The sequence below is a fragment of the Lipotes vexillifer genome, unplaced genomic scaffold (assembly GCF_000442215.2).
Source record: "Lipotes vexillifer unplaced genomic scaffold, Lipotes_vexillifer_v1.1 scaffold527, whole genome shotgun sequence".
NCBI classification, from domain to species: domain Eukaryota; kingdom Metazoa; phylum Chordata; class Mammalia; order Artiodactyla; family Lipotidae; genus Lipotes; species Lipotes vexillifer.
In genome coordinates, this window is record NW_006793902.1 from 79,065 (window position 1) to 104,067 (window position 25,003).

The window sequence follows — 25,003 nt, forward strand, 5'->3', positions numbered from 1 at the left end:
GCGTCCGGAGCCTGTGCTCCGCAACGGGAGAGGCCACAACAGTGAGAGGCCCACGTATCGCAAAAAAAAAAAAAAAAAAAAAAAAAAAATAGGCATAGACAATTATTTTTTACTTCTTTAATAAGTGGCTGATTTTTCAGGAAATAATATAAATAGTGTGGGAAAGGGAGATGTTTGGCTTGTTGAATGAATCCCATGATAGAAGCCACAACTGAAACTAGCCAAGAGGAGAAAAGAGGAAGGAAAAGGAAACGTATAGAAGGAAGCAGTCTACAGTTAGTATGATGGGTTGTCAAGAGAAGAATGTGACAAGTGACTTGTCATTTTTTATTTAAAGTAATGAATTAAATACAGCCACCTGACCAGAATGTTCCGTGATGTAAGGTGGACACTTAGTTGTAAAATAAAATGGAGCAAAATTTCAGAGGTGTTTTACAATGTTGTACTAGAAAGAAAATGCACTTAAAATTTTTATTCTTAGAGAAGGAGGGAATTTGTGTATGTTAATTTCTACCTTTGAGTATAGAAACCATGATGGCAAAAATAAATTGTTTTTATGTTGGTGTGTGTGTATGTTATGTGGTGTACATCAAGGCAAAATTGCAAATAAAATGCTGAGAAAAATTGGAAGCTAGGGAAGCACTGTATTACTTCTTAAGGCCCATTTATTATTCCATGGTCATAGGAATTTAGAATCAAAAATAGCTGAGAAATATATTTTAAAATCTTATTTCTCTTAAGATAACGTCAGATGAAAAGGTCAGCTTTATTTGCAAGATCTGGCATTTCAAAACACTTGGAAATGAATTCCTAAAAGCAGAGTTGATTTAGTTTGGTTGGTCTACACCTGCTCCTAACTAACTGTGCAGGTGTTGCTTTAAAGCAGGCTTTCTGGTTTTGTGAAAGTGCTGTGCACTGTGCATGTGGCCAACAGGCTCCGGAGCTGGAGAAAAAGGGATGATTTTAATTGAGAGTAGATGCCTTTGTGCCACAGTAGTTATGCAGTACAGATAAAATGAACAATAATGGGACATTGCATCCCATGGGAAGGTGGGATTACAATTGAGCTAATAAATCTTTTATGATTGAAATCTTATTGCATGATTATAGAGCTCTAAAGTTAACTTAGAAACTCTACTGCCTTATGGATTCACAGCTTTATTAGGGGCCTTGAAAAAATGTTCACTGAAAAACTCACTGTTATTGTCTGTAACTCACTGAGGTAGTTGATCACATTTCTGAGGCTAGGAGATCAGTTTTGAATAAGATTGAAATATGTGTATTGTACATTTTTCTTGATAAAATGTACTAGTCTAGAGGTCACTTAATATGCTTGTAGGAGTTTTGTTAGGGGGTGAAGGTAGGGTATTGACTTGTGTTTACACATGACTCTTAAATTTTTCAAAAAAGCAAATTAAGAAACAAAAAATGGTAGTGAAAAGGTATCTTTCTGCTTTGAAAAACAATAGATTTTCTGAAATTTGTCTTATGGGTATATCCTTCAGCTTCTATGTCCACAGGTAATTTGCTTTTTAAAAAAACAATAGGGAGTGAGCAGGGAGAGGCAGTTCTGAATGCTTAACTGTTTGCATTTTTGTTTAATGGAATTAATAACTGTGTAGTTGAAAACAGTCTAATAGTTGACCTGCCTCAGTGAGTCAATGTAGACGTTTCTGGATTGACTTAAACAGCTTGGAGGAAGAGTATATTTTGGGGAAATAAAATTGATTTTATACAGTCTGCTGATGAACAACAGGGCTTAATGAATGATAGCCTCAAGAAACCCCATTGCAGTAACTTGGATGGATGATCAGGAAAGGGGGGAAGCAAATTTTTCAAGAGGAAAGTTTCTGCTTAAACATGTAATTTTATAGATCAGTATTATTCCCATCCTCCAGAGCTTTCTGCAAGAGGAAAACAATCAACACGCCTGAGTTCCAACATTTCTTGGTAAACTTTTACTGGGTGTCTTCTCTTTCTCTTTTCCTTAAGGTGAGATCTTTTGTCAAGGAAAGAGTAAAACAAAGACATGCGTACTTCTGAGACCTCTGCACAGATGACAGTACACAACTTCTGTCTTCTAAAGGTTTGTAATCAACGTTCAGCCCTAAGCCTCTCCTGCCTCCCACAAATGCTTTCCATAATATTCACTGCAGAGGCTTGTACCTAGGGGAGTTTATATGGAAGTCCAGAGGCTTATACTGTCACCTTTTTCGGTGACAATGGAGAATTCCATGCTTTTTAATGTATTAAAAAAGGCTTGTTGGGAGAAGCTTATAAATTGGAATGCTGTGTATTCTTAGATGCTAGAATGTATGTCTTTATCTCATCCTAATAAACTGTAAAGGAGTTTCGATCCTTCTCTGTTTTGTAAGGTGTTTTCTATTTATGCCTTCCTCTTTTCCTTTGTTTTCTTGTTCCTACTGGTAGATGTCTAAAACAATGGTATATATGCATATGTGTCTGTGTGTGTGTGTGTGCTTTGTCTCAAGATGTTTTGTATGTTATTGGGGTACAGAATGTGCTTGTAGTCAGATGCATGGATACATCCAACCAGGGTGAGATTGCTGCTTTTTGTTTAAGTTCCTGATGACTTCATGTATGCCTTAAAAATCATAATCAAGAACATCTCATTACTGTTTATGATACGAGAACCACGTAATACTGCTCATCAATAGAGTCATTAGTTGACAAAAACCTCACTTACAGTTTCCTTACCAGATTCCTTTATTTGTTCTCTGTGATTGGACTAGATGACCATTAGGTTTCTCTCAACTCTGAGAATCTTTGGCAATTTCTGTCCTTGGATTTCGTACTCCTTAATATGATCTAAACGACATAAAAAGTATTATAGGATGCAAAATAGTTGTTCAGTCAAGGCAGAAGCCATCAGTTCACACCGGGTCTCTTCTATCATGTCAGTAAATCTATACCCGTACAGTATAATTTGGTCTTTTGAGATTTGTCCATTTTCCAAAGTATAAAAGGAGACCTAGCCTTTCAAGTCTCAAGGTTGATGGTTTCATTCCTCAGGCTAGATGAATTCTTTTAAAAATATCCCATTTTACATTTCACACAGCAGGAGCTTCTTATTAAGAAGAACTATGAGAATTTGAGAATGTGGGCTTTGATAGCCCCTGCACAACTCTTTAAAAATGTGTTATTATTTATTACTTTCAAGCATCAGTGGTAAACCTCACAATTTAAAAAAACACAAACGTTTTTGCAGACGTACACCTTTCTGTGCTGTTAGAAAGCAGGTTACATACTTTGAGAGGACAGTAGCTCAGGGTGACTTGTTTCTTAAGGCTTATCACGCTCGTCTCTGACAGTTGTGTTTTGTTTAGCTAATTCTCATGAAGCAGGGATCTGAAGATAAGCATCAAAGATATGCTACAGCGATGGTGATAATTCCACATACCAAATTTTATAATAATGTCTGTAAAGGAGCAGGTACCCTTTACAGGGACCTTCCTGGGACAGACACCCCCCTCCCCACCCCATGTCCTCTGCCTGCCTCTTGTTTGTAAAAAGGCTCTAGTCTTCTAGATCTTCCCTGAGTTCCAAAGAGCAGATTCAAACAGCTACTAACTAGGGAAGTGAGGGAATGTACAAACAAAGGAAGAACAAGCCCAACTTAATTTTTTTCATGATTGTTATCTTAAACCAATGCCTTGATTTATGACCCCAAACTGTCCTCCTGTGGGTTCAATCAGCTGGCCCCAAGTGGGCCTGAACTTGATGACACACCAGGATCAATTAAAAACTGAAACTCCTAAACCATCACGAAGGCTCTGAGTACATAATACAATGTTGCAACCGTTGCTTTTGCTCTCTCCTAGAAAAAGTTACAAAAGACAGACTATTCCATAGCAGTGGAATGAAGGGTTGACAGTAGGGAATTATAGCCATGGCATCAGCTCCTGAATAAAGCAACTTTTCCGTTTTCACCAACACTTGTCTCTCAAGTATTGGGCTTTCCAGCAGTGAGCAGTCAAACTTGGGTTCAGTACCAGCCTCATCTAGTTACATGTCCTTTCAGAGAGCAGGTGACACTAACCAGCTTGAGTGGTCGTTAGTTTCGTTATTTGTTAGTAAGAAAGGGGACTCCAGGAAGGTTATGTGACTTTCTTGCTAGCTCCCAGTGACTCAGTAACAAGAGAGCCGTGTTCCTAAGGAAGTTTGTGGTCTCCCTGTGAAGTTCAGTAGTCCAAGCAGAGCAATACATCCTCCCAGTGGTTCTGCTGGGTTCTGTGACTGTGAAAGTGTTACTTCTGATTTACCAGTGGGCGTTGTTATACATTTAGTTTTAGTTATCATCACAATATGCTCTGGGTCTTTTATGCGGAGCTTTAAGCCTTAAAACAAAACACCAAACCAAAACAAAGAATCTTGTTGTCCAAGCATGTGTGTCTCTCTCTCTTCCTTTTTCTGTTTTAGAAAGGTACTTTATGGTAAAAACACAAACTAATGTGAACGGTAACTGAAAAAGCATTGCTTCCTTCTAGAAAACCACTAGGATTTGCATAAACCACTTGACTGTCTGGTAAATGATTATCTGCTTTGTCAGTCTCTGGGGACTTTTAACATGAGGTTATTTATATTTTTATAGATAAGGAAAGTTCTAAATTTGAAGGTGGGTATCTGTTAAACTCTCTAAACAATGATAGCTTGTAAAACTGGATTTTCCAAAAGTCTTTAAAAAGTCAGTAAAAACATAACCTCTCCTGTATTCTGGTAACCACAGGAATAAAGTTAAAGGCATTGAAAGATTTTGAATTTGTGCTGTGTACAGCCTGTTGATTGTTTGCCTTTTAGTAAAACTGAGATGTGTTAAGGCTAAATACACCAATTTGAGAATTGCAAAGGAAGTTTAAAGGGATTTCTATTATCACCCTTGAAGCATCCACGAGAAGGCATTTACAGCAATATAAAATACAACCTGGCTGCTTCTGTTTGATATTTTGCCTGTAGAATTAGATTACCTGAGAAGCCTTGAGAAAGATATTTGATATAATACAGTGTCAGAATCTTGCTGGGATGCACTTCTGGAAGAGCAGAAGTTTTTGTAATTAAGTACACGTCCTACTTATAGTAAAATAATAGCCACCTTTGAATTTATCATTATTTATCATTTAGCAACTGCAAGCATAATATATTAAACTATGGGTTGCTGAAGCCTGGCAGTATTATAGGTAAATTTGCATACACTCTAACTGGTGCTTTTTCCTATATCTAATTTTCAGGTACAAATAGCTTGAAACAGTTTCTTTCACTTTGGGTTGGCACATAGCTACACTTTTTATTTTCACTTGGACTTCTACAATACCATGTTTTATCTAGGGTTGTAATGCATCACGAATTCTCTTGATTGATCTTTGGGTAATATTAGTACCTTCAGAGTCAAAGGGGTCACAGTCAAAACACGTCTTCATGTAGACAAAGGACAGAATACTAAGACTGATCCATTATCATCATCATCACGGCTAACATTTCTTGAGGCCCCATGTATATTCATCGAATCCTCATAGCAATCTTAGGAGGTTCTTGTAGCTTCGCAATTCCAGTTTAAAACCCTTGGGGTCAGATGTCTTTCAGAATTCAGAAGTTTTTGGAGTTTAGAAAGGTAATCAGGGCAAATGCCACATATTAAAGAAAATCTCCAGTGGGATCAGGAAAGCGCCTCAAAAGCAAGCCCAGGGCTTCCCTGGTGGTGCAGTGGTTGAGAGTCCACCTGCCGATGCAGGGGACGCGGGTTCGTGCCCTGGTCCGGGAGGATCCCACATGCCGTGGTGCGGCTGGGCCCGTGAGCCATGGCCGCTGGGCCTGCGCGTCCGGAGCCTGTGCTCCGCAACGGGAGAGGCCACAGCAGTGAGAGGCCCGTGTATCGCAAAAAAAAAAAAAAAAAAAAAAGCAAGCCCATTAGTATTTTTTCAGGGAAGCATATGAATAGTTATACTATTTAAACAGAATAAATAAAAGTCATAAACACTTTCATATTAATTCAGGTCAGGTCTTGCCACTAGGTGACTTTGGGTATCATCTTATGAACACATTTTTGTTTTATTATTTTTTTTCTGAGCTTTTTGGTAAATACCAAATAAAGTTAATAACAGACACCAGATTTTCACTCTTGTTTTGGAAAAATAGAAGAACCATGGTGTCTATACAGTACCAGAGAACCCCTCCTTTTTATTATCCCCCATGAATTACACTGGGTGCTTAGGCTGTCATTATTCTTCTGCTTTGTGTAGATAGTCATTTTTTCTCAAAGCTGTGTAAGAATCATATTTCACACAGAATGAATGGAATTTAACAAGATGAAATATCACAACTAAAAACAAAGTTCAAACTCCGCAGGGATTGAGGCATTGTGTCTTAGCTGACAAGCATTTAGTTAGCAAAGCAGTCAGTGAGCTGACAATGTGAAGGGGCCACTAGCATGTGAACGTGATCTTCAGGTATAAAGCAGGAGTGTAACATTTGGAACGTGAGAGTTAGTCAAATCTCAGTGTCTCCAGACCATACCTGGAGTCTTGTCTTCATTTCTGGATGGCATATTTTAAAGGGATGCAGGCAGTGTGAAATCTTTTCCAGGTAGATTGATCAAAAGGGTGAAAGGACCCAAAGCCATGTCATACACGGTACAGATATAGTGATTGAGCAGGTTTAGTTGAGTCTTTTGCCAGCTTCTAGCAATATCTGACTATAGTACCTGCTCAAATGCGTAATTTTAGCTTAAGACTGATGGACTGCCAGCTCTATGCCACCTCCTGAGCTATGAAAAGACATGGACCCTGCCTTTCACAGGCTCTAAGTCTAATAGAGGACACAGAAATGTACACAACTATTTACAATACAATGTGATAAGTGGAACAGTAGACACAGTATAGAGAGGCAGCACAGAAATTATGATTTGCTCTTCCTGTGATGATGGGAGATGGGAAGCTAAAGCTTTCAAAGAGAAACTGAATTCTGAACTGGGTTTTTTTTTTTTTTTTTTTTTTTTTTTTTGCGATATGTGGGCCTCTCACTGTCGTGGCCTTTCCCGTTGCCGGACGCGCAAGCTCAGCGGCCATGGCTCACGGGCCCAGCCGCTCCGCGGCATGTGGGATCCTCCCAGACCGGGGCACGAACCCGTATCCCCTGCATCGGCAGGCGGACTCTCAACCACTGTGCCACCAGGGAGGCCCTGAACTGGGTTTTGAAAAAGAAATTAAGTGAATGAAATGAGAAGATTGAGAAAGGACAGTATAGGCTTGTTCAAATATTTGAAAGGATATCACGGATAAAAAGGATTGAAATTATTCAGTCCCATCCAGGGACTCAGGACCAGTTGGGGTAGGGTACAGGGAGACAGATTTAGGCTCAGTCTTAGAAGGAGGCTTTAATAGAGCTGTCCAAAGGCTTTGGAGCATTCAGAGTTTCCAGTGTCTGGATGTGTTAAAGCACAGACAAGTCAGCTGTTCGTCAGCAATAGTACAATAGTATGGAGGGGTATGTGTGTGTCATGCAATGGTTAGAGAAACATAATGAAGTACTTAAGGGCATGGGTTCTATGATCACACTTCTAGAACTGACACTTCTGCCTGCTGGCTCTGTGATCTGAGCTAGAATTGTTATGAAGTTAACATAAAAGTGCTCGGAACAGCACCTCTTACCTAATGCGTGCTCAAAAGGAACTAATAAATATTAGCCACTATTGTTGTCATTGGAAGGGTGGTTGTTTGACATATTCTTTGAAGTTCACCTTACCTTGAAAGATTTTGGGTTTCTAATTGTGTAACTGTGATGATATTCCTGTGAATTAAGAAGATGGAAATGAGGAACTGAAGCAAAAATAAAATTGTGATAGTTAACAGTTTAGCAGTTGAGATAGGAATAAAACTCTGGTCTCTTGAACTAGCGTTTACTGCTCTACTAACTATCTTGATTTCTCCTTTTAGGGCCTTGGAATTCTTCTACCTACACATCTGGAGTATTCTTAGGAGAGGCTGGTACTGCACAGCTCTCTGTAGCTCATGTTTTTCTTTGTCTTACAGAGAAAGTGGCTTCATGAATAGGAATGCCTGCCAGATACCGGAATTGGAGGTGATGGATGAAGATCGGCATATTGAAGAAGTCTTGGATAAGTTTGTTAATTGTCACGAGCAAACATATGAAGAATTTCTGAGCACTTTCACTCATCTTTCAAAAGGTAAAATGGAGAAAGTAAACTTTCTGTAGCAGTTGAGACGATGAATTTTATTATAGTTTTATGTCTTTGCTGTCTTTTTCAGAAAGACTATTGAATGAGCCTTCATTCATTCTATCTCTTTGATCAGGTTATTCTCCTCAGGGCGTTTGCAACTGATGCATGTAGATACTAACATTTTTATCCAATCAAGAGTTGTATTATGGAGTCAGAGCCATTGAATTTGAGAACTAAAGAGGACTTGAGAAATCATTTAGTAATAATCCCTTCGTTTTAGTTTTGAAGAAACACAAGGGCAAAAAAGTGGAGGTTTTTAAAAGCATATTGAAAACATTGAAGAAATCTAGCATACTGTAGGGTGTGGAGTTACACTGCACACTTTTGGATTCTGCCATAGCCACTTTCTGCCTTGGGGGGAGGTCACTGAGTAAAGAGGGGATAATAATAGTACCTTAAAGGTTGATGAAGGTTATTTGAGATAATCCATGTAAAACTGTTAGCATAGTGGCTAGCACATACATGCTTAATGAAGGCTAGGTATAGTATTATTGTTGTTGTTGTTGTGATGATGATGATGCTATGTTTTCTGTAGAGTGGAAACAACCTTTTAGACCGGAGTGATAACTAAAACCCTAAAGGCCAAACCCATGCTGTGTGTTTCTCGTGATGTGTTTGGTTGCCTCATGCAGTATTGTTGTTTTATTAAGCCAACAGTTATAAGTTGGAAATTTTACATAAAGAACTTGATTTGCTTTTTTTTTCTGATTAAGTGAGAAGGTCGGTTACCTCTTATTTCCCTGATGGCAATATCAGCTGGAGTTCAGGAGCCCTTGCCATGTGACCTCCCTCATTTGACACACTCTCTGGCTCTCACACACTCGAAAAACCTGTGTATACCCTGCATGCTTCCTTCACTTAAGTGGCTCCTGTAGGCATTGAGTTCTTGCTCTCAACCTTGGTCCTCTCTGGGTCATGGGATCCACATTCGGGAGACTGTTGACTCAGCTCTTAAGCGGAGTCCAATGTGCATCTGGTCATGACAGTCTCAGGATACCTGACTTCATGATTTGAAGTCATAGTTCATGTGTCCTTAAGAAATGTAAAAGAAGGGTAGTTATAATGAAGACAAGGAAAAGTGATTCCAACCTGATTCTTTTATTGTGCCAGGTAGTGGGAATATCATTATCTATTTTGTTTACACTTAAGGGAAACAGAAAATTTAGGAAATTCTTGTTAACTTGGGCTGTGAATGATCTATTTTGGCATGATATGTGGATCAAATTAATCTTGATAATGGCCAAATCATCTTTTGGTCTATGCACATGGATTTAGGAAGATGCTTGCTTTCTCTGAGCCTAATGATTTAGTTCTATGTTTTCCAGAGCAAAACATGGCAGTATGAATGGCTGGGGTAGGGTGTGGAAGCAAGGGTAAAACTGGCAGAATTAATGCATTTTGGTATGCCAGTGACATTTTGACAATCCAGATTATTTCGGAAATTTATTTGTAAGGCTGACTTTATTTTTGTACTCTGATCAGACTAAGAACTTCTTGCGAGGACTTGGATATTCTAAGGAGGTTATGCTGTTTTTGTTTTTGGGATAAGGGGTCTATTCTTTTTTCAAATTTCTGTATGCTCATTCCATGCTGAGAGAAACTGTTGCAGATGTGGTGACTTCATTTTGAGTTCAGTTTCAGGCCCCAAACTGAGCTGAAATAAATGATGACACAAGTCATATAAACTGCATCTCCAAGCACACTAGTTTTTTCCCTTTCAAAATGTCCCTAGGCTCCAGTTCACATCATAAACTAATGACCTGAAAAAATTCTGCCTACAGCAAAGATTTGTGAGTGGAAAAATATGTCTTAAATCAGTAAGTGTCCTTTTTTCCCCCAGAAACATTTAAATACCTTCTGAAAAGCCAAATAGTACTTAGGGTCAAGCCTAAGAGTTGAATGATAGCCAGCAGAATTGATCAGTCAGTGTGTTCTGTCTGTTAGTTCTGTTTGACGGAAGACATGAAAGCTGTTTCTTCAAAGTTTTCTCCTTCTTTCCAGCCCTTCATTTGTCTTAGTGTATTTGGTTGTTTTGCTGATATGAAGTGGAATCTTTTCTGTGTTAAACTGGCTATCACCACATATACTTATGTACATTTCTTTAGTAAGTTTAGTATCTCAAGTACATTACCATTTCCACTGATTGTTCTATTTATTTTTATAATAGTTATATGCCAGAATGTTTATGGGATTCATTTTCTTTCCAAGAGTGTTAAAGGGGTCAGTAATCCTATTAAAAATATTTCCCTGGAAAAAATTAAACTATAGCCTTATTGAAGAAATTCACATTACTGCTTCAAATGCTTGGAAAACAGTTGGAAACTGTTAATACTGTACCATAACTGTAACTGTAGTACATTTATGTTGACCATGTTTTGCAGTTGTTGTTTTTTTTCTTTTTTCCGGTACGCGGGCCTCTAACTGTTGTGGCCTCTCCCGTTGTGGAGCACAGGCTCCAGACGCGCAGGCTCAGCGGCTATGGCTCACGGGCCCAGCCGCTCCTTGGCATATGGGATCTTCCCTGACTGGGGCACGAACCCGTGTCCCCTGCATCGGCAGGCGGACTCTCAACCACTGTGCCACCAGGGAAGCCCTTGCAGTTTTTTTAAAAAGCAGCTCTGGTTTTAATAATCACAGTGCATAGTTGATGATAACTCCAGTGTTTTGTCAGAATGTTTAAAGAGACATATTACTTATTAGTTTTAAGCAGACATTTATAATTGAATTCTCAATTAGTGTCATCAGTTCAAGAAAGTAAGACCGAGTTTAAGATTTGTATTAGAAAATCAGCATGCAGATTTTGGTTTTGTTCATTATCAGTGAAGACATTATATTTTTGACATTATTGTGGATAATGATAAGAGGCTGACTTTCAATCTTTGGTATTTCAGTTTCTTTGTGAATATAATTAATTTATACTAGACTATTTGTCTAAAGGAAAAATGCTTCTTCCTCCTTATCTGTTATGTTTCCGTCTTTTTTTAGGTTACAAAAACACAGATATAAATAATTATACCTGATTTTCTGTTAATGCATTCATTCATTTATTCATTTAGTAATCCTCTGTGTCTTGTTATGATCTGAGTTTCTTGTTTTAGATGCTAAGGATTCAAAAACAATTAAGATACAGTTTGTGTTCTCAAGCACTCATAGTCTCACACACACACGTACACACATGTACACGTACACACACGTACACCTACACACACACCATTATTGTTATGATTTTGTGCTTCAGGTTATTTCCATTAAGGTTTTGCCAGTTTTACCAACTTCAGCTTAAAATGCTTTGGAAGTTGAAATGAATCTACTGTGATTTTATGATTAACTCCTAAATAGGACTTTGTATTTCATTCTTAAAATACCTAGGATCCAGATTCCCTAAAATCCAGATTTACCAGTTTCTATATTATCCCATAATAATAGCTTTTTACTCAACTGCCATATTTATCTACTTTAACCTATTTTCTTATGTCGAGATCAAAGATCTTCTTTCTGATTTTGATGTGTAATTTTGTTTCTTGTTTTCTTTATGCCGTTCTCATTTCACTTTCAATACTTCGTGCTTTTAGCATTTAATTGTTCTTTCAACATATATTTGAAAAGAAAAAATCCTGTCATCTCAATCTCCCTTTCTCCCTTCACACTTGTTAATATTTGAATTAAATTCCCCATTAGGTAGAACATTGTGTGTCTGAATGTTCTGGACAGATGGCTATGCCTGTGGCTTTATAATCTGGTGGTGGTCTAGTCTTTGATTGTCCCAAACTCTTAGTTTCAAAACCTCTGAATAGGTTTCAGTTTTTCTTAGGTTTTAATAATCTTAATAATCATGAGAGAGTTTGACCTTCTCTTATTGATAAGCAGCTAACATTTGTTAAGTAGTAGGTATTATGCTTAGCACTTTACCTGGGTCATCTCAATCTTTGTAATTACCTAGTGAATTTCTTTTTTCATTTTTATTTTTATTATTCTCAACTTACAGATGAGGAAACCAAGGCTTAAGGTTAAGTAAATTGCTGTTATGGACTAAATTGTGTCCCTTCAAAATTTATGTGTTGCAGCCCTAACCAGTAAGGCAACTGTATTTGGAGACAGAGCCTTTTAAGAGGTAATTAAGATTAAATGAGGTCATAAAGGTGGGGTCCTAATTCAGTATGACTGGTGTCCTCATAAGAAGAGACACCAGGGATGCCTGTCCACAGAGAAGACACCACAGGAGGACACAGCGAGAAGGCAGCCATTTGCAAGCTAAGGTGAGGGGCCTCAGGAGAAACCAGACCTGCTTACACCTTGATCTCAGACTTCTAGCCTCCAGAAGTGTGGGAAAATAAATTTGTGTTGTTTCAGCCACCTAGTCTGTGGTATTTTGTTATGGCAGCCCTAACAGAATTGCCTAAGGTCATGTAACTAGTTAGTGATGGCATTGGATTATGGGCCTAATCATCGTGGCTCCAGAGCCTGTACCCTGAACCATTTTGCTTTTCTGCCTTCCATACAGCATCGGGCAGTTCTCAAGGTCTGGGATTCACTGGCACGTGGATAATGTGAGCCATAGGAATGGATGTGCTACCGCAAAACACTTACACTCTGTACTTCTCCAGAGTGTAAGCTCCATGATGGCTGATTGCTTGGGGGTTTTGTTCACCATTATTATTCTAGTGTCTAAAGCAGTGTTTGGTAATGTAGAATAAATCAATGCTTAATAAATATTTGTTGAATAAATGAAACAAAAAGAAAATAAGAGAATGAAGGATGTCAGAAACACAGATAGGAGGGCCTCAGACCAAACCCTAAAGAACATACACATTTAATGGCTAGGCACAGTAAGAAGAGCCCACCAAAGGATGCCCCGATGTCATGATGCCCCGAGTTTGGATTTGATATACTAGCTAACTGGGAACCATAGTAGAATTTCAACACAAACACACACGCACACGCACACGCACACTGCAAGTGATTTTGAAAAATAGAGGCAAAGAAGGAGAGAAGCAACTAGAGTCAGGGAGACTAGCTTAGCTAGGAGGCTGAGCAGAAATGCATATATGGTTGCAACAGACTCCACTAGGGCCGTGGAGGAGGAAATGGAAAGGAGATAGGGCCGATGCAAGTGAGAGTGACAGTACTTGGTAACAGGTGACTGACAGAGGATTAGGGAAAAGGAACAAAGATGAGTCACAAGTGTTTTACCTGGAGATCCTGAGGCCCACTGAGGCCAAGTGACTTGTTCAAAGTTCTCATTTCAGGAGCCTTTTATTTTTTTCCTTACTGAGTATATGTTCTGTCAAGAGCTCAGGATCTTGGACTGGGACTTGGTTTACACTTCTGGACTGATACATTTTGAGTTGTCAGTTCAGCCAAAGGAATATCACCACTCACACTTGACAACTTCTGAAAAATGTAATTAAAAATGAAACTGGTGACAGCACATAAAACAGCATGTTTCTGAAGTTGACATATCATTTTGGTCCCCAAAGCTATTTTGAATTTGAACGTTAGAAATGCATCTTTAAACTTCCAAAGAGGGACAAAGAGTCTTTTCCCCATCTGAAGAATGAATTTAAAATCTGCTGTAGAAAAATACCGCAGAGAAAAATAGAGAAAGCAGCTGGCCCTCTTACCAATTTCAGAGCAGAAAAGGAATTTCAGTAGAGCATAAAAACAGCTTTCTCTCATAAAGAAAACACAACAACAAAAAATAATCCTCGCTGTGCAGCCTTTTGCAGTTGTTTTCTGTCTAGTATTAGATGGAGACCAGTGGGCTTAGCATTGTTTTGACACCCTTGCAACTGGCAGATTGCCTGCCAGTGGAAGTTGGAAACGAACTGACCAGCTTTATGCTTCCAGGTGGCACTTAAGCCACATTTTCTGTGCTGTTGTTATAGTCATTTAATTCCCTACTGAATATTGAGCGGTGTTTTTAGTTCATAGGCCATTTGCAGTGTCTTTCTGTTTCCTTTTTTACATTAGCCACATTAAGAAAAAAAGGCAACTCGGGAAGCACTTTTGCAAATGTGAGTTTAACAGTAAAGTGCATTATTGAAAATAGCACAGCAAGTAGCAATAAACTTGCTTTAACTTAAGATATAGACCACTGGGATGTTAAATTCAAGAGAAATTTGTAGAAGGCATCATATGAGGACTTGGTAATAAAAGCAACTAGGCAATTAAAAAAACACTCCACCTAATTAACCTGGCATCCCAGGGGAAAGAATAAGGAAGCAGTTATTGATTGATTGATTGATTTTTTTTTGGTATTGTTGAAAAGACTAAAAGGAGAAGAAAATAGCTCATGGTTTTATATTGATCATACATTTAGTAGCTATCTGTATGTGACTTATTTATCACAGAATAACATCAAATATCACATAGAACACTGAAGGAGAAAAAAGTATTGGATGAAGTGAACTACTTTATAGCAGAGTCCTTTGGAAGAAGCATCATCAGCTGTTTAACCTGTTCTTTCTCTTTGGGGGACCAAAGTGTCCCCCAAACTGTCATTAAGCAATTTTCATTTGTTTCTCTATTTCTTTTGTCATCACTAAATCAATTCTCTTAGGGAACAAATTGACAAATTATGAAACACAGAAAACTGCTGGTTCAGTTGCAGAAGGAAATTTCCCCCTCTCAAATTATGATGGATTTTGAGCTGATCAAGCCATTTTGTTTTAGAGATATTACCATAAATCTTCAGCCGCAGTTGTTGCAATTCATATTAATTTTACACATGAATATTTGGCCCATAGATAGTCATTTGTCTTCTCTGCTGTAGTTTAGGTGTAATTGGATAAGGAAAGAAAATGTATTTAAGTATTTACAACATTTTGAATTACAATCATTACATTTATTTTCGGCAGTGTTTTTAACACATATTTTCTTGCAATAAATATCTTTTCTAGTGTGTTTTCTCAGTAAAACACACATAAGATATTATGTGAAGTTTTAAATTTGACTTATGTCCAAATAAATGAATCATTTTATTTCTCTCTTTATAACTTTTCAATTCACACACATATACATATATATTATATAGTATATTTTATATGTACATATAAATTAGAGAGGTGAACTTTCTTAGGCAAAAGGAATTTTGAACTTTTCCAAAACACAAGCAAAGAATTACTGGTAGCCAAAGAAACGTTTAAGATGGTTACTATCAACCTTTAAGTAGCCAATTTAAACAATATTAAGTGCATGCACATTTGTTTCATATGCATTTTTCTTTAATTTTTACTTATTGTTGTCAATATGTTGTTATACTTGATGGAAAAGAGTAAATTACTGGACTTGAAACTGAGGTGGTCATAAGATTGTGTCCTTTGATTCAGTGAATGGGTACATATTCACATCTGGATGGTTTTAGCAAAATGTTCTTTCAGCCATAGAACAATAATATTTTCTTTGAAATGGTCAGCTAAACACAAAGGGATACAAACAGGAAACTTTATTTTAACCAAACTCATATCTTCCTTATATGAAAATCCAACCACAATCAGTCTAGTATGAAATCTTTTTATGTCTTTTTTTCCTTCCTATTTGGATTCATTCCAGGTGGGATAGATTGAAGTGAACGCTAGTTAGCTTACACTTCATGCAGCCCATTGCTCCCTTAGCACAGTGAGGAACCATTGTACCATTTTCATGTTCTTTCCGGACTTAGCCTGCCTTTGTATTAGTTTTTTTTTTTGTTTTTTTTTGTTTTTTTTGTTTTTGTTTTTTTGCGGTATGCGGGCCTCTCACTCTTGTGGCCTCTCCCATTGCGGAGCACAGGCTCCGGACGTGCAGGCTCAGCGGCCATAGCTCACGGGCCCAGCCGCTCCGCGGCATGTGGGATCTTCCCGGACCGGGGCACGAACCCGTGTCCCCTGCATCAGCAGGCGGACTCTCAACCACTGCGCCACGAAGGAAGCCCTGTATTAGTTTTTGTAGTGTGTGAATCCCTGATTAGAAAAAAGGGATTGTGAATCAAGTACCATTTTCTCTTTTTTTTCCACCTTCTCCAAATTAGGCTTTGTGTGACTTATAGCCAGTCATCTAATTTTGGGATATTGGGCTTAGTCCCTAATTGTAGTGTCAATCCAGTTCTTGCTAATGTTGAGGTCATTTCTGTATTGACTGTATTCCTGCTATAATTCAGGCATTGAGCTAGAATCTGGGAATACAAGATGAATGAGACAGAAATATGTTGTTCTTATTTATTTCTGTGTGCTGGTGTTCCAAATGCTCTAGATGTGTGAAGGCACAATAGCAATCTATATGTTTGTAGACTACGTGCAGTTACAGGTTGATTGCTCAGGCAATGCATAAAACAGTGTCTAGAATATTGCCTTTGGTTTTCGAGTCTCAATTTTAGATTGAATAAACACTTAATATGAGTTACGAAGAGAGCAATAAGAATGCTTAGAACAGCGGATTTAAAGACTTTTTCTTCTTTTATTTACTTCAAGGTTTTTTTATATTCAAGGGATGTCTTGGAGCACTCTGAAAAAAACGAGGGAGTGTGAAAGACATGTATAATTTAAGTCTGTTCTTGCATTGCTCTCATATGCCAATGTATGAGTCCTATATTAGTACAGATTTATATAGAAGAGGTTATTCTACCTCATAAAGTTTGAAAACTTCTAGGAAGCATTTATTTATAAAGGAGACAGAAGAAAATTACTCCAGCTTTCTCCAACCTATATGAATAAAAGAGGTTGTCTTGAGTAGATGCATTTTTTGTAGGCAGGCAGAAGGGCATGATCTCAAGGTGAAGGGAAATTTCTTAGGTTGGAGGAATTTAGTTTTATGAAGAATTTAGTATACTGCCCTTATATTTCTTATTTTGTTGTGGGCAGGACCAGTGTAATGGAAAGGATGCTTTTCTAAGGTAGGATTCAGAAGACCTGGTCCAGGCGTTTATTAACTCTTTGAGACTGCAGTCCTGCCATTTACTCTCTCTGAATCTATAAATCCGATAATTCTGTCTGCTTGGTGTCTCATGGTTATGGAGAGAATCAGATGAAATATACATGAAGATACTTGATAAGTTTGAAAGATTTACTCAAGTATTATGACTATGGAGACGATTTATTATTTAAAAGAGGAACATCAAGGTTAAATATTAAAGAAATCTTGATTATACAATATAAAAAATGTAAAATACTGTCTACAGTATTTTATATTTTTATAAAATTTTATATATTTCAGTATAGTTTTCCACACCTCTTCATTGAAGTAATTAAAACCAATTATGTGTAGTATGTATTGTGTAGTATCTATGTATAGTGTGTATTGTATAGTGTAACACTATACAATGCAGGGAATAATCCTACACTGGCCTCTGGTGGATGGACTAAATAGTATGTCTACACATAACCTTCAGGCAAAGGTAATTATGTGTTTTGACAAAGATGAGGTATCAGAAACTTCTTTTTAATTCTAAATTTTTAGATTCTGCTCCACGAGATCTTTACTTGGGACTCTTACCTTAAGTATATGTAAAGATCACCTGGGAGATGCTTATTAAAATGCAGCTTCCTGGGGATCAATCCCCCAATTCTGAATTACTAGTTCTAGTGTGCAGCCCAGGAAGCTTGACTTTCAGACCAGCTTTGAGAAACACCCTAAATGAGATTAAGGAGGGGCGAGGGAAGGTGGATGAATTCATCAAAATTCTGTGCTTTTGTATATATAGTATTTCTCTAGGAATAAGTTCCGTAGCTTTCATGAAATTGTCCACACTCTTCACCCAAAGTGTAAGAACAATTATTTTACTTTAAATATAACTTTAGTTTAATGTCATCATTTTGTATTATTTAAAAGATACTTTGACAGTGAAAAAGCATGACGTTACAGGAATGATTTTTTAATTGAAATATAGTTGATTTACAATGTTGTGTTAATTTCTGCTATACAGCAGAGTGACTCAGTTATACACATATATACGTTCTTTTTATATTCTTTTCCATTATGGTTTATCCCAGGATATTGGGTATAGTTCCCTGTGCTGTACAGTAGGACCTTGTTGTTTATCCATTCTATATATAGTAGTTTGCATCTACTAACTCCAAACTCCCACTCCATCCCTCTCCCACCCCGCTCCCCCTTGGCAACCACAAGTCTGTTCTCTATGTCTGTGAGTCTGTTTCTGTTTTGTAGATAGGTTCATTTGTGCCATATTTTAGATTCCACATGTAAGTGATATCATATGGTATTTGTCTTTCTCTTTCTGACTTACTTCATTTAGAATGATAATCTCTAGTTTTGAAAAATATGGAACATTTCACCCATTTGTGCGACGTGTTTGTGCAGGGGCCATGCTAATCTTCTCTGTATTGTTCCAATTTTAGTATCTGTGTTACCAAAGCAAAGCACTACAGGAATGGTTTTACTTTGATCTTGCTAATCTCTGATACAGAGGCTAGGATATAATAGCTTACAGAATTTTAGGGTGGGCTTTGGTTCAGCATATATTCTGTCCCAAGTCTGAAGGATTATAGTGCATGTGTCTGCAGGCCAAAGCTACCCAGTCACAGGGAAATCTGTCTACTTCTACTGTTGTCAGAAGAGTATGTGAGTATTTTGCCATTAGCCAGTACACAGGCAAGAGACTTGGGAGACCACCTGGGCTATGAAGGCATCTTGTTGCACGTACTTCTAGGCAATGCCCCTCCAATAATTTTGTGCTTTTGGTAACTTTTCTGCTCTGTATTTCATACATGAGGGTACTTTGTAATTTTAAAAAATATACTCAAGTGTAAAATTTTATGATTGGGGTAACTATGATTTAAAAGAGGGACCTCAAAGTTAAATATTAAAGGAAACATGAATCCAAAATATTAAAAAATGTAAGTGTAAAATATCATATATGTATATGTATATGTTTCTTTGGTATTTCTAGGAAAGACTTCTTAAGGAGGAAGTAGAGACATGTATGTGTTCTCCCTGGATTGAGGGTTTGAAGAAAATGCTTTTCACCTCTACAAATGAATGTTTATTTTTTTGTTCATGGTAGGAAAATTAGAAAATACAGAGAGGCACCAAAACACATGCATATACACATATACAGCAAAACAAAAAACATACTCTTTCTGCAGCAGTAAAATTTTTAACTACTCTGTGGTCATTCAGAATGAAGATTACATTTCTCATTCTCCCTTGCAGTTGGGTATAGCCATTTGACTAAGTATGTGCCAGTAAGAAGTGAGGGGAACTGATATGTGTAACTTCTGGGTCAAATCCTTAAGAAACATGCCCTGGACTCCTTTAATTCCATTTCCCCTGGCAGGAACTAGGCAGTCATTAGAGCAACTCCTTAGACCCAAAGGTAGAAGCCATGTGCTCAGGATGGCAGAGCACCCCACCAGCCTGGATCCCTGGGTCATCTCATGGAACAGAGCCTGTCTACCTGCCCTAAACTGTTACATGAGAAATAAAATACTTATTTCAGTTGCTCTATTTTGATGCATCCTTGATATAGTAGCTTAAACCACGCCTTCACTAGTAACAGAGGGAAATAGATGTCCAGGCTTCTTTCTCTTTCTTCATACTCTTGCTTGGAGCAAGGGTGTGGTGGTACTTCATGCTGGATTATGTGGAGAAGGGTTGTGCCTTAGGAACGGCAGAGCAGAAAGATAGGAGGAGCCTGGGATCTAGGATGACTTTGTGGAGCAGAACAACCATATTAGCCCTGAATTATCTACACCTGTACTGTTCCATGAGTGAGAAATAGACTTCCATCTTGTTTAACTGATTGTTACTTTGGGTATCTGTTTCATGTAGGCAAACTTATACCTAATTAATAAAGCCATAATCCCGTGTCTCAGAGATAAACCATGGGTGTATTATATATCCTTCCTGAATTTTTCTGTTGATTAATTTGTATATATGTATACAATTATTAGTTAAGAATATAGACTTGTTGACAACCAGGATTTGAACCTAAGCTCTGCTACTTCCAAATTAGGTGGTCTTAGGAAAGTTATTTAATATCTCTGAGCTTCAGTTTTATTATCTATAAAATGGATGTAATAGGCTCTACCTCGTAGGCTTATTCTTAGGATTAAATAATTATCTATAAAACACACATACACATAGATGTTTGTTTATATTAATAGTACCTGAATTATAGTAAGGGCTCAACCTAATAGTTTCATTCATTTATATATTCAGCAAATTTATTATAATTCTTTGTAACAGTGGTCATACTGTATACTCCTTTTGTAACTTGCTTTTTCATATAACATTATATTATGAACACCTTTCCATGTCAATAAATTTGGTTATTTAACAGTATTTTTCATGACTGCATTGTATGTAATCGTATGGATAGGCCATTATTTATTTAGCCATCCTTTTTGTTGAACACAGGTTATTTCGAATTTTTTGCTTCTATAAATGATGTTATATTGCACGTCCTCATTCGTACAGTTAATGCTCGTTGAACACCTAGTATGTGCAAAGTGCTGTTCACATAAGTGAACAAAAGAGACAAAGATCATTATCTTCAGGGAATTTGCATCCTGTAAGGGGGAGATAGACAACAAACAATAAACACAACAAATAAGAAAAATATCTGTGTTAGAAAATAGTAATTTCTCTGGGAAAGAAAAAGAATACAGAGCAGAGTATGGAGGATCATGAGTGCTGGTAGCAGGGGTGTAAGGTTGCAATTTTATGTAGGGTGATTCGGTTAGGCCTCCGTGGGAAGGTAAAATCTGAGTGACGATTGGAAGGAAGAGAGGGAGTTAAGCCTGCAGAGACTTGAGGGAAAAGCATTTGAGGCTAAGGGAACAACTAGTGCAGAGGCCTAGTGACAGCAGTGCCTGGCCTGGCTGGGGAATAACAAGGAGGCCAGAGTGACCAGAGTGGCCTGAGCAGGGGTGGGAGGAGGAGAAGCTGAGGTCAGGGGGTGTGGAGGTCGGGGTGGGGGGTGAGGCATGGATAGCCTTGTAATGACTTTGGCTGTATTAGTAGTAGTAGTAATTTTTGGTAGCTACATTTTTGCACCCTTCTGATTTATGGCCTTTGGATAAATTTTTACACATGGAAATGCTGGTTCAAAGATACGAAAAAATGTAAGGCCTTGATTAAGTAAAAATTTTCAGGGGAATAGATCAGACATTTTTGGCTTTGTAGTGAACTCTTTGCCCACATATTTAATTATTTTTTTGGATACATTCTTAGACATGGAAATGCTGGCTGAAAGATAAGCAGAATGTTATGCCTTTGAGTGAGTAACAGTTTTAAGGGGATAGATTCTGTTTCTCATAGGCAGAAGCCATGTCCTTTAACTTTCCCAGTTCCTAAGTCTTCCAGCCTAGCGTGGTGCTAAGCACACAGTGAGCTCACTGGGTGAAGTGTAGTGTGTCAGTCTACCTTTCAGTCTTAATCATTACATGTCCTTGGGAATGGGGAAACAACAGTTTCCCTTTCAGGAATTGTGAGTAAGTTTCTGATGGAGAGGTCCCTATTCTCCTTAGGCTTACATTTTAGTGGGAAGAGATAGAGCACGGACAATTAAGAAAGGTAATTGCAGATGATTTCAGATACATTTGGAGAAGAAAACAGGATCATGTTTCTAAGGCTGTGACCATATGAGACAATAAGATGATCAGAGTTGTAGCTTCAAGTACTATATGCATTTTTCCCCTTGTTGGGGTGTGAAGGGAAGCTGGAACTCTGTGGTTGGCCTTTGTGTTGATTTCAGCATGTCGTGGCACTGCATGGAATTGGATTAGTGATGGTGGTCTTTGGCTCCAACTCAGTATTAGAATCAAGGGGGCACCAAATGTGGAAACAATCCAAATGTCCATTAACTGGTGAATGGAAAAACAAAATGTGGTCTATCCAGATAATGGAATAGTTTTTGACAATAAAAAGGAGTGAAATACTGATATATACTACAACATGGATGACCCTCAAAGATGTCATTCTAAGTAGAGAAGTCAGGTACAAAAGACCATGTATCATATGATTGTATTTATATGGAATGTCTAGGAAAGGCATATCTTTAGCTATAAAAAGTAGATTAGTGGCTGCCTGTGTTTGGCAGTAGGAATGGGGAGTGGCAACAGATGAGTATCTGGGACTTTTTGGGGTGATGGAAATGATCTAAAAATGTAATTGTGGTGATGGTTGGACAACTCTATATATTTATTAAAAATTATTGAATTGTACACTTAAGTGAATTCTATAAATATACCTCACTAAAGCTATGGAGAGGTGGAGCTACTATTCATGGATACCTAGATCCTTACCTGAGTGCTTCACTGGATGAGCATATGGCCTCGTGACTCTGGGTTTGGCTGAAGAGCTAGGAGGATGCTGCTTGTCATAAATATTTCCTATTAAGAAAATAAACCATTTGTGCATAGCCTTGAAATTTTTAAGTAGATAAGGACAGTGATACAAAAAGAAACAAGATCCTACTTTGTGTAGACAGTGTCACCAACAGGTGTCACCCTGTTAGGCATTCTGGGAGCTCAGGGAAGCTGTGCTCAAATATGCTGTATCTGCTCCCACGCTGGACCAGCTCCCTTCTGTGGCCTTGACTAAAGCAGTTGGCAAGGTGAGTTTATCTTATGGGATGATATGTGTGGCCTCTTTGCACCAACATGTAATCCATTTGACAGGTTGCAAGCATGCTGTAATATCTACTGCCACCATCACAGAGATTGTTTAGTTGTTGTTGTTTTTAAGTTATCTGGGGCATGCCAAATTAAACTAAAAGAATAATACAGATTGCCATGGGAAGATAAGGTGAACATTCTGAGATATCTAGAGGGAGGAAACATAACCGCTTGGAGATAGTGTCTTCATTTCTGTTCTAGAAACACAAAAAGAACCCACTTTGTGAGCTCTTTTCTCCTTTCTTAAATCCGTCGCTGAGGCTCCGTTTACTTCTCACCTGGATTGCCACAGTAGCGCCATACTTTCTAGTATGAAAGTATCTGAACCACTCTGCTGCCTTCCATCCATTTCATCTTAGAGCACAGCTCTAGTTATGACTCCCAAGGGCCTTGGTATAGTACAGAGTTTTTGTCAAGCCCTGCAAATAGCAGCCCTTCCATGCATCGCAGAATATGTGCTCCTGCCTTCCTGGAGTACATGGTGGTTCTTCCTCTGGCCCCACGTGTTCCCACCTTGGGAGCTTTGTTTGTGCAGTTTTCCCTTTGTGGGATACCTCCTCACAGGGCTCACCTGCTGAAATTGTAGCCATCTTTCAAAGCCCCTCTCAGACTCCCCATTCCTATATGAAGCCTTCTGTGATTCTCCCAAACGAATTGTGATTTCACCCTTCTCTAACTTTGTGCTCCCTTATATCCTCTGCGTTAGTTGTGTTCTATTTGGGTGGTTTGCATACCTGGCTAAACTTCTTAGTTTGTAGACTCCATAAGGGCAGGGACTGGGTCTTACCCATCTTGGGTCACTTTGCACATAGTTGATGCCCACGATACAGCCTGTGGGTTGAATAAGTTGCATAACTCAACTACCACTCAGCTTTTCTCCCTGAAAATAAACTTACGGCAACTTTACTTTCCTCACCTTATTTTTTCTCTCTGTTAAGTGCCTAACACTGGACATTTCAAAAATGTCAACTTACTGCTATTGTGTCCCTCATCTTGGACTTTTGACACACTTTTTTTTTTTTTTTTTTCTGAGCTAGTGTTGTGCATTTGTGTCTTGGCAGCTGGAGAGCTATGTCTATGAATAATGAGTCAATTATCATCCAGCCTCGGGGAAAGTACAATTATTCCTGACTGGCCAGGCTAAGGTAATCCACTCCTCCCTGTGCCCTTTCCAGTGAAGAACATGAAACAGTTGGAATTCAGACCACTGCAGAGGGAATTTAGACAAAACATCTGTCTGCTGAATTTAGCTTCTTTGGACTTATTCTGATTTATGATTGATTGGTTTTTAAATTGCTTATTTAATCCTAATGACTGTCGCTCCAGGGGAGGCCATATACCAAGGAGTATGTGATCAAGAAGCAGTGGAGTGAGTAGTTTGGCTGGGCAAATGAAGAGCAAATTTTGTCCAGAGCAACATTGCTTTAGGCTAGGAGTATGATATGAAAATCACCCCCCTGACTTTCAAAGTACCCAGTCTTGTTATAAGCATGATTGCTTTATCCCCTATGCTCTTGGCAGGAGGTTTCTGGCAACTACCCAGTGTTGCACAGAATTACACCCCCACCCCCATGAATTTTTCTTTCCTCCTTAGCAACATATTCAGTATCTCTTCACAACTGAGAACATGCTCTTGATTTGTATTTCTGTTGACCATGGTGCAGAAGAACAGACACTCAGGTGTTGCTGGGAGAATTAGGTCATGAATTCTGATGTTGGTTGTGTTGATCTGTGAGAACTTTCCTGTAAGGTGTAAACTTTCTTCTAAGCTCATGGACACTAGTCTGGCCTTTGAATGGATGAATTTGAATTTTTAAAAAGTTTCTTTCAAAACCGAGTTCTCTGAAACTGACCGCTTTCATCTGGAAGATGTACAATCAGTTTACGATTGGTGTTTAATTTATCAAGGTGTCCATAGTTTCAACCTTTTGCAGGAGCGTAACCTTTTTCTTTGGCCTGAAATTAGACATTGTAGGTGTAGTTGGTGACCTTGTAAGGGAGATCTGTTGGAAGCTTGTCTGTTTGGTATCAAAAGGAAATTGAAATCCCATTGCTTTGGAATAATGAAACCTTTAGCAAAAAACCTTTGTTTCATGTGTATTGAAGTTTTGACTCAGAAATGCCCAAAGAAACACTCTTT

General features: G+C 38.2%; 1 protein-coding gene across 1 annotated transcript in view; it reads left to right on the top strand.

Moving 5' to 3' along the window:
* IFTAP (intraflagellar transport associated protein) overlaps nucleotides 1–25,003 on the top strand; it is a 59,532-nt gene that overhangs the window by 8,858 nt on the left and 25,671 nt on the right. The window contains exon 2 of the mRNA XM_007466848.1: nucleotides 8,043–8,197. Coding sequence (XP_007466910.1) covers nucleotides 8,056–8,197 — 142 coding nt within the window. The 5' untranslated portion in view covers nucleotides 8,043–8,055. The remainder of the gene's footprint in view (nucleotides 1–8,042; nucleotides 8,198–25,003) is intronic.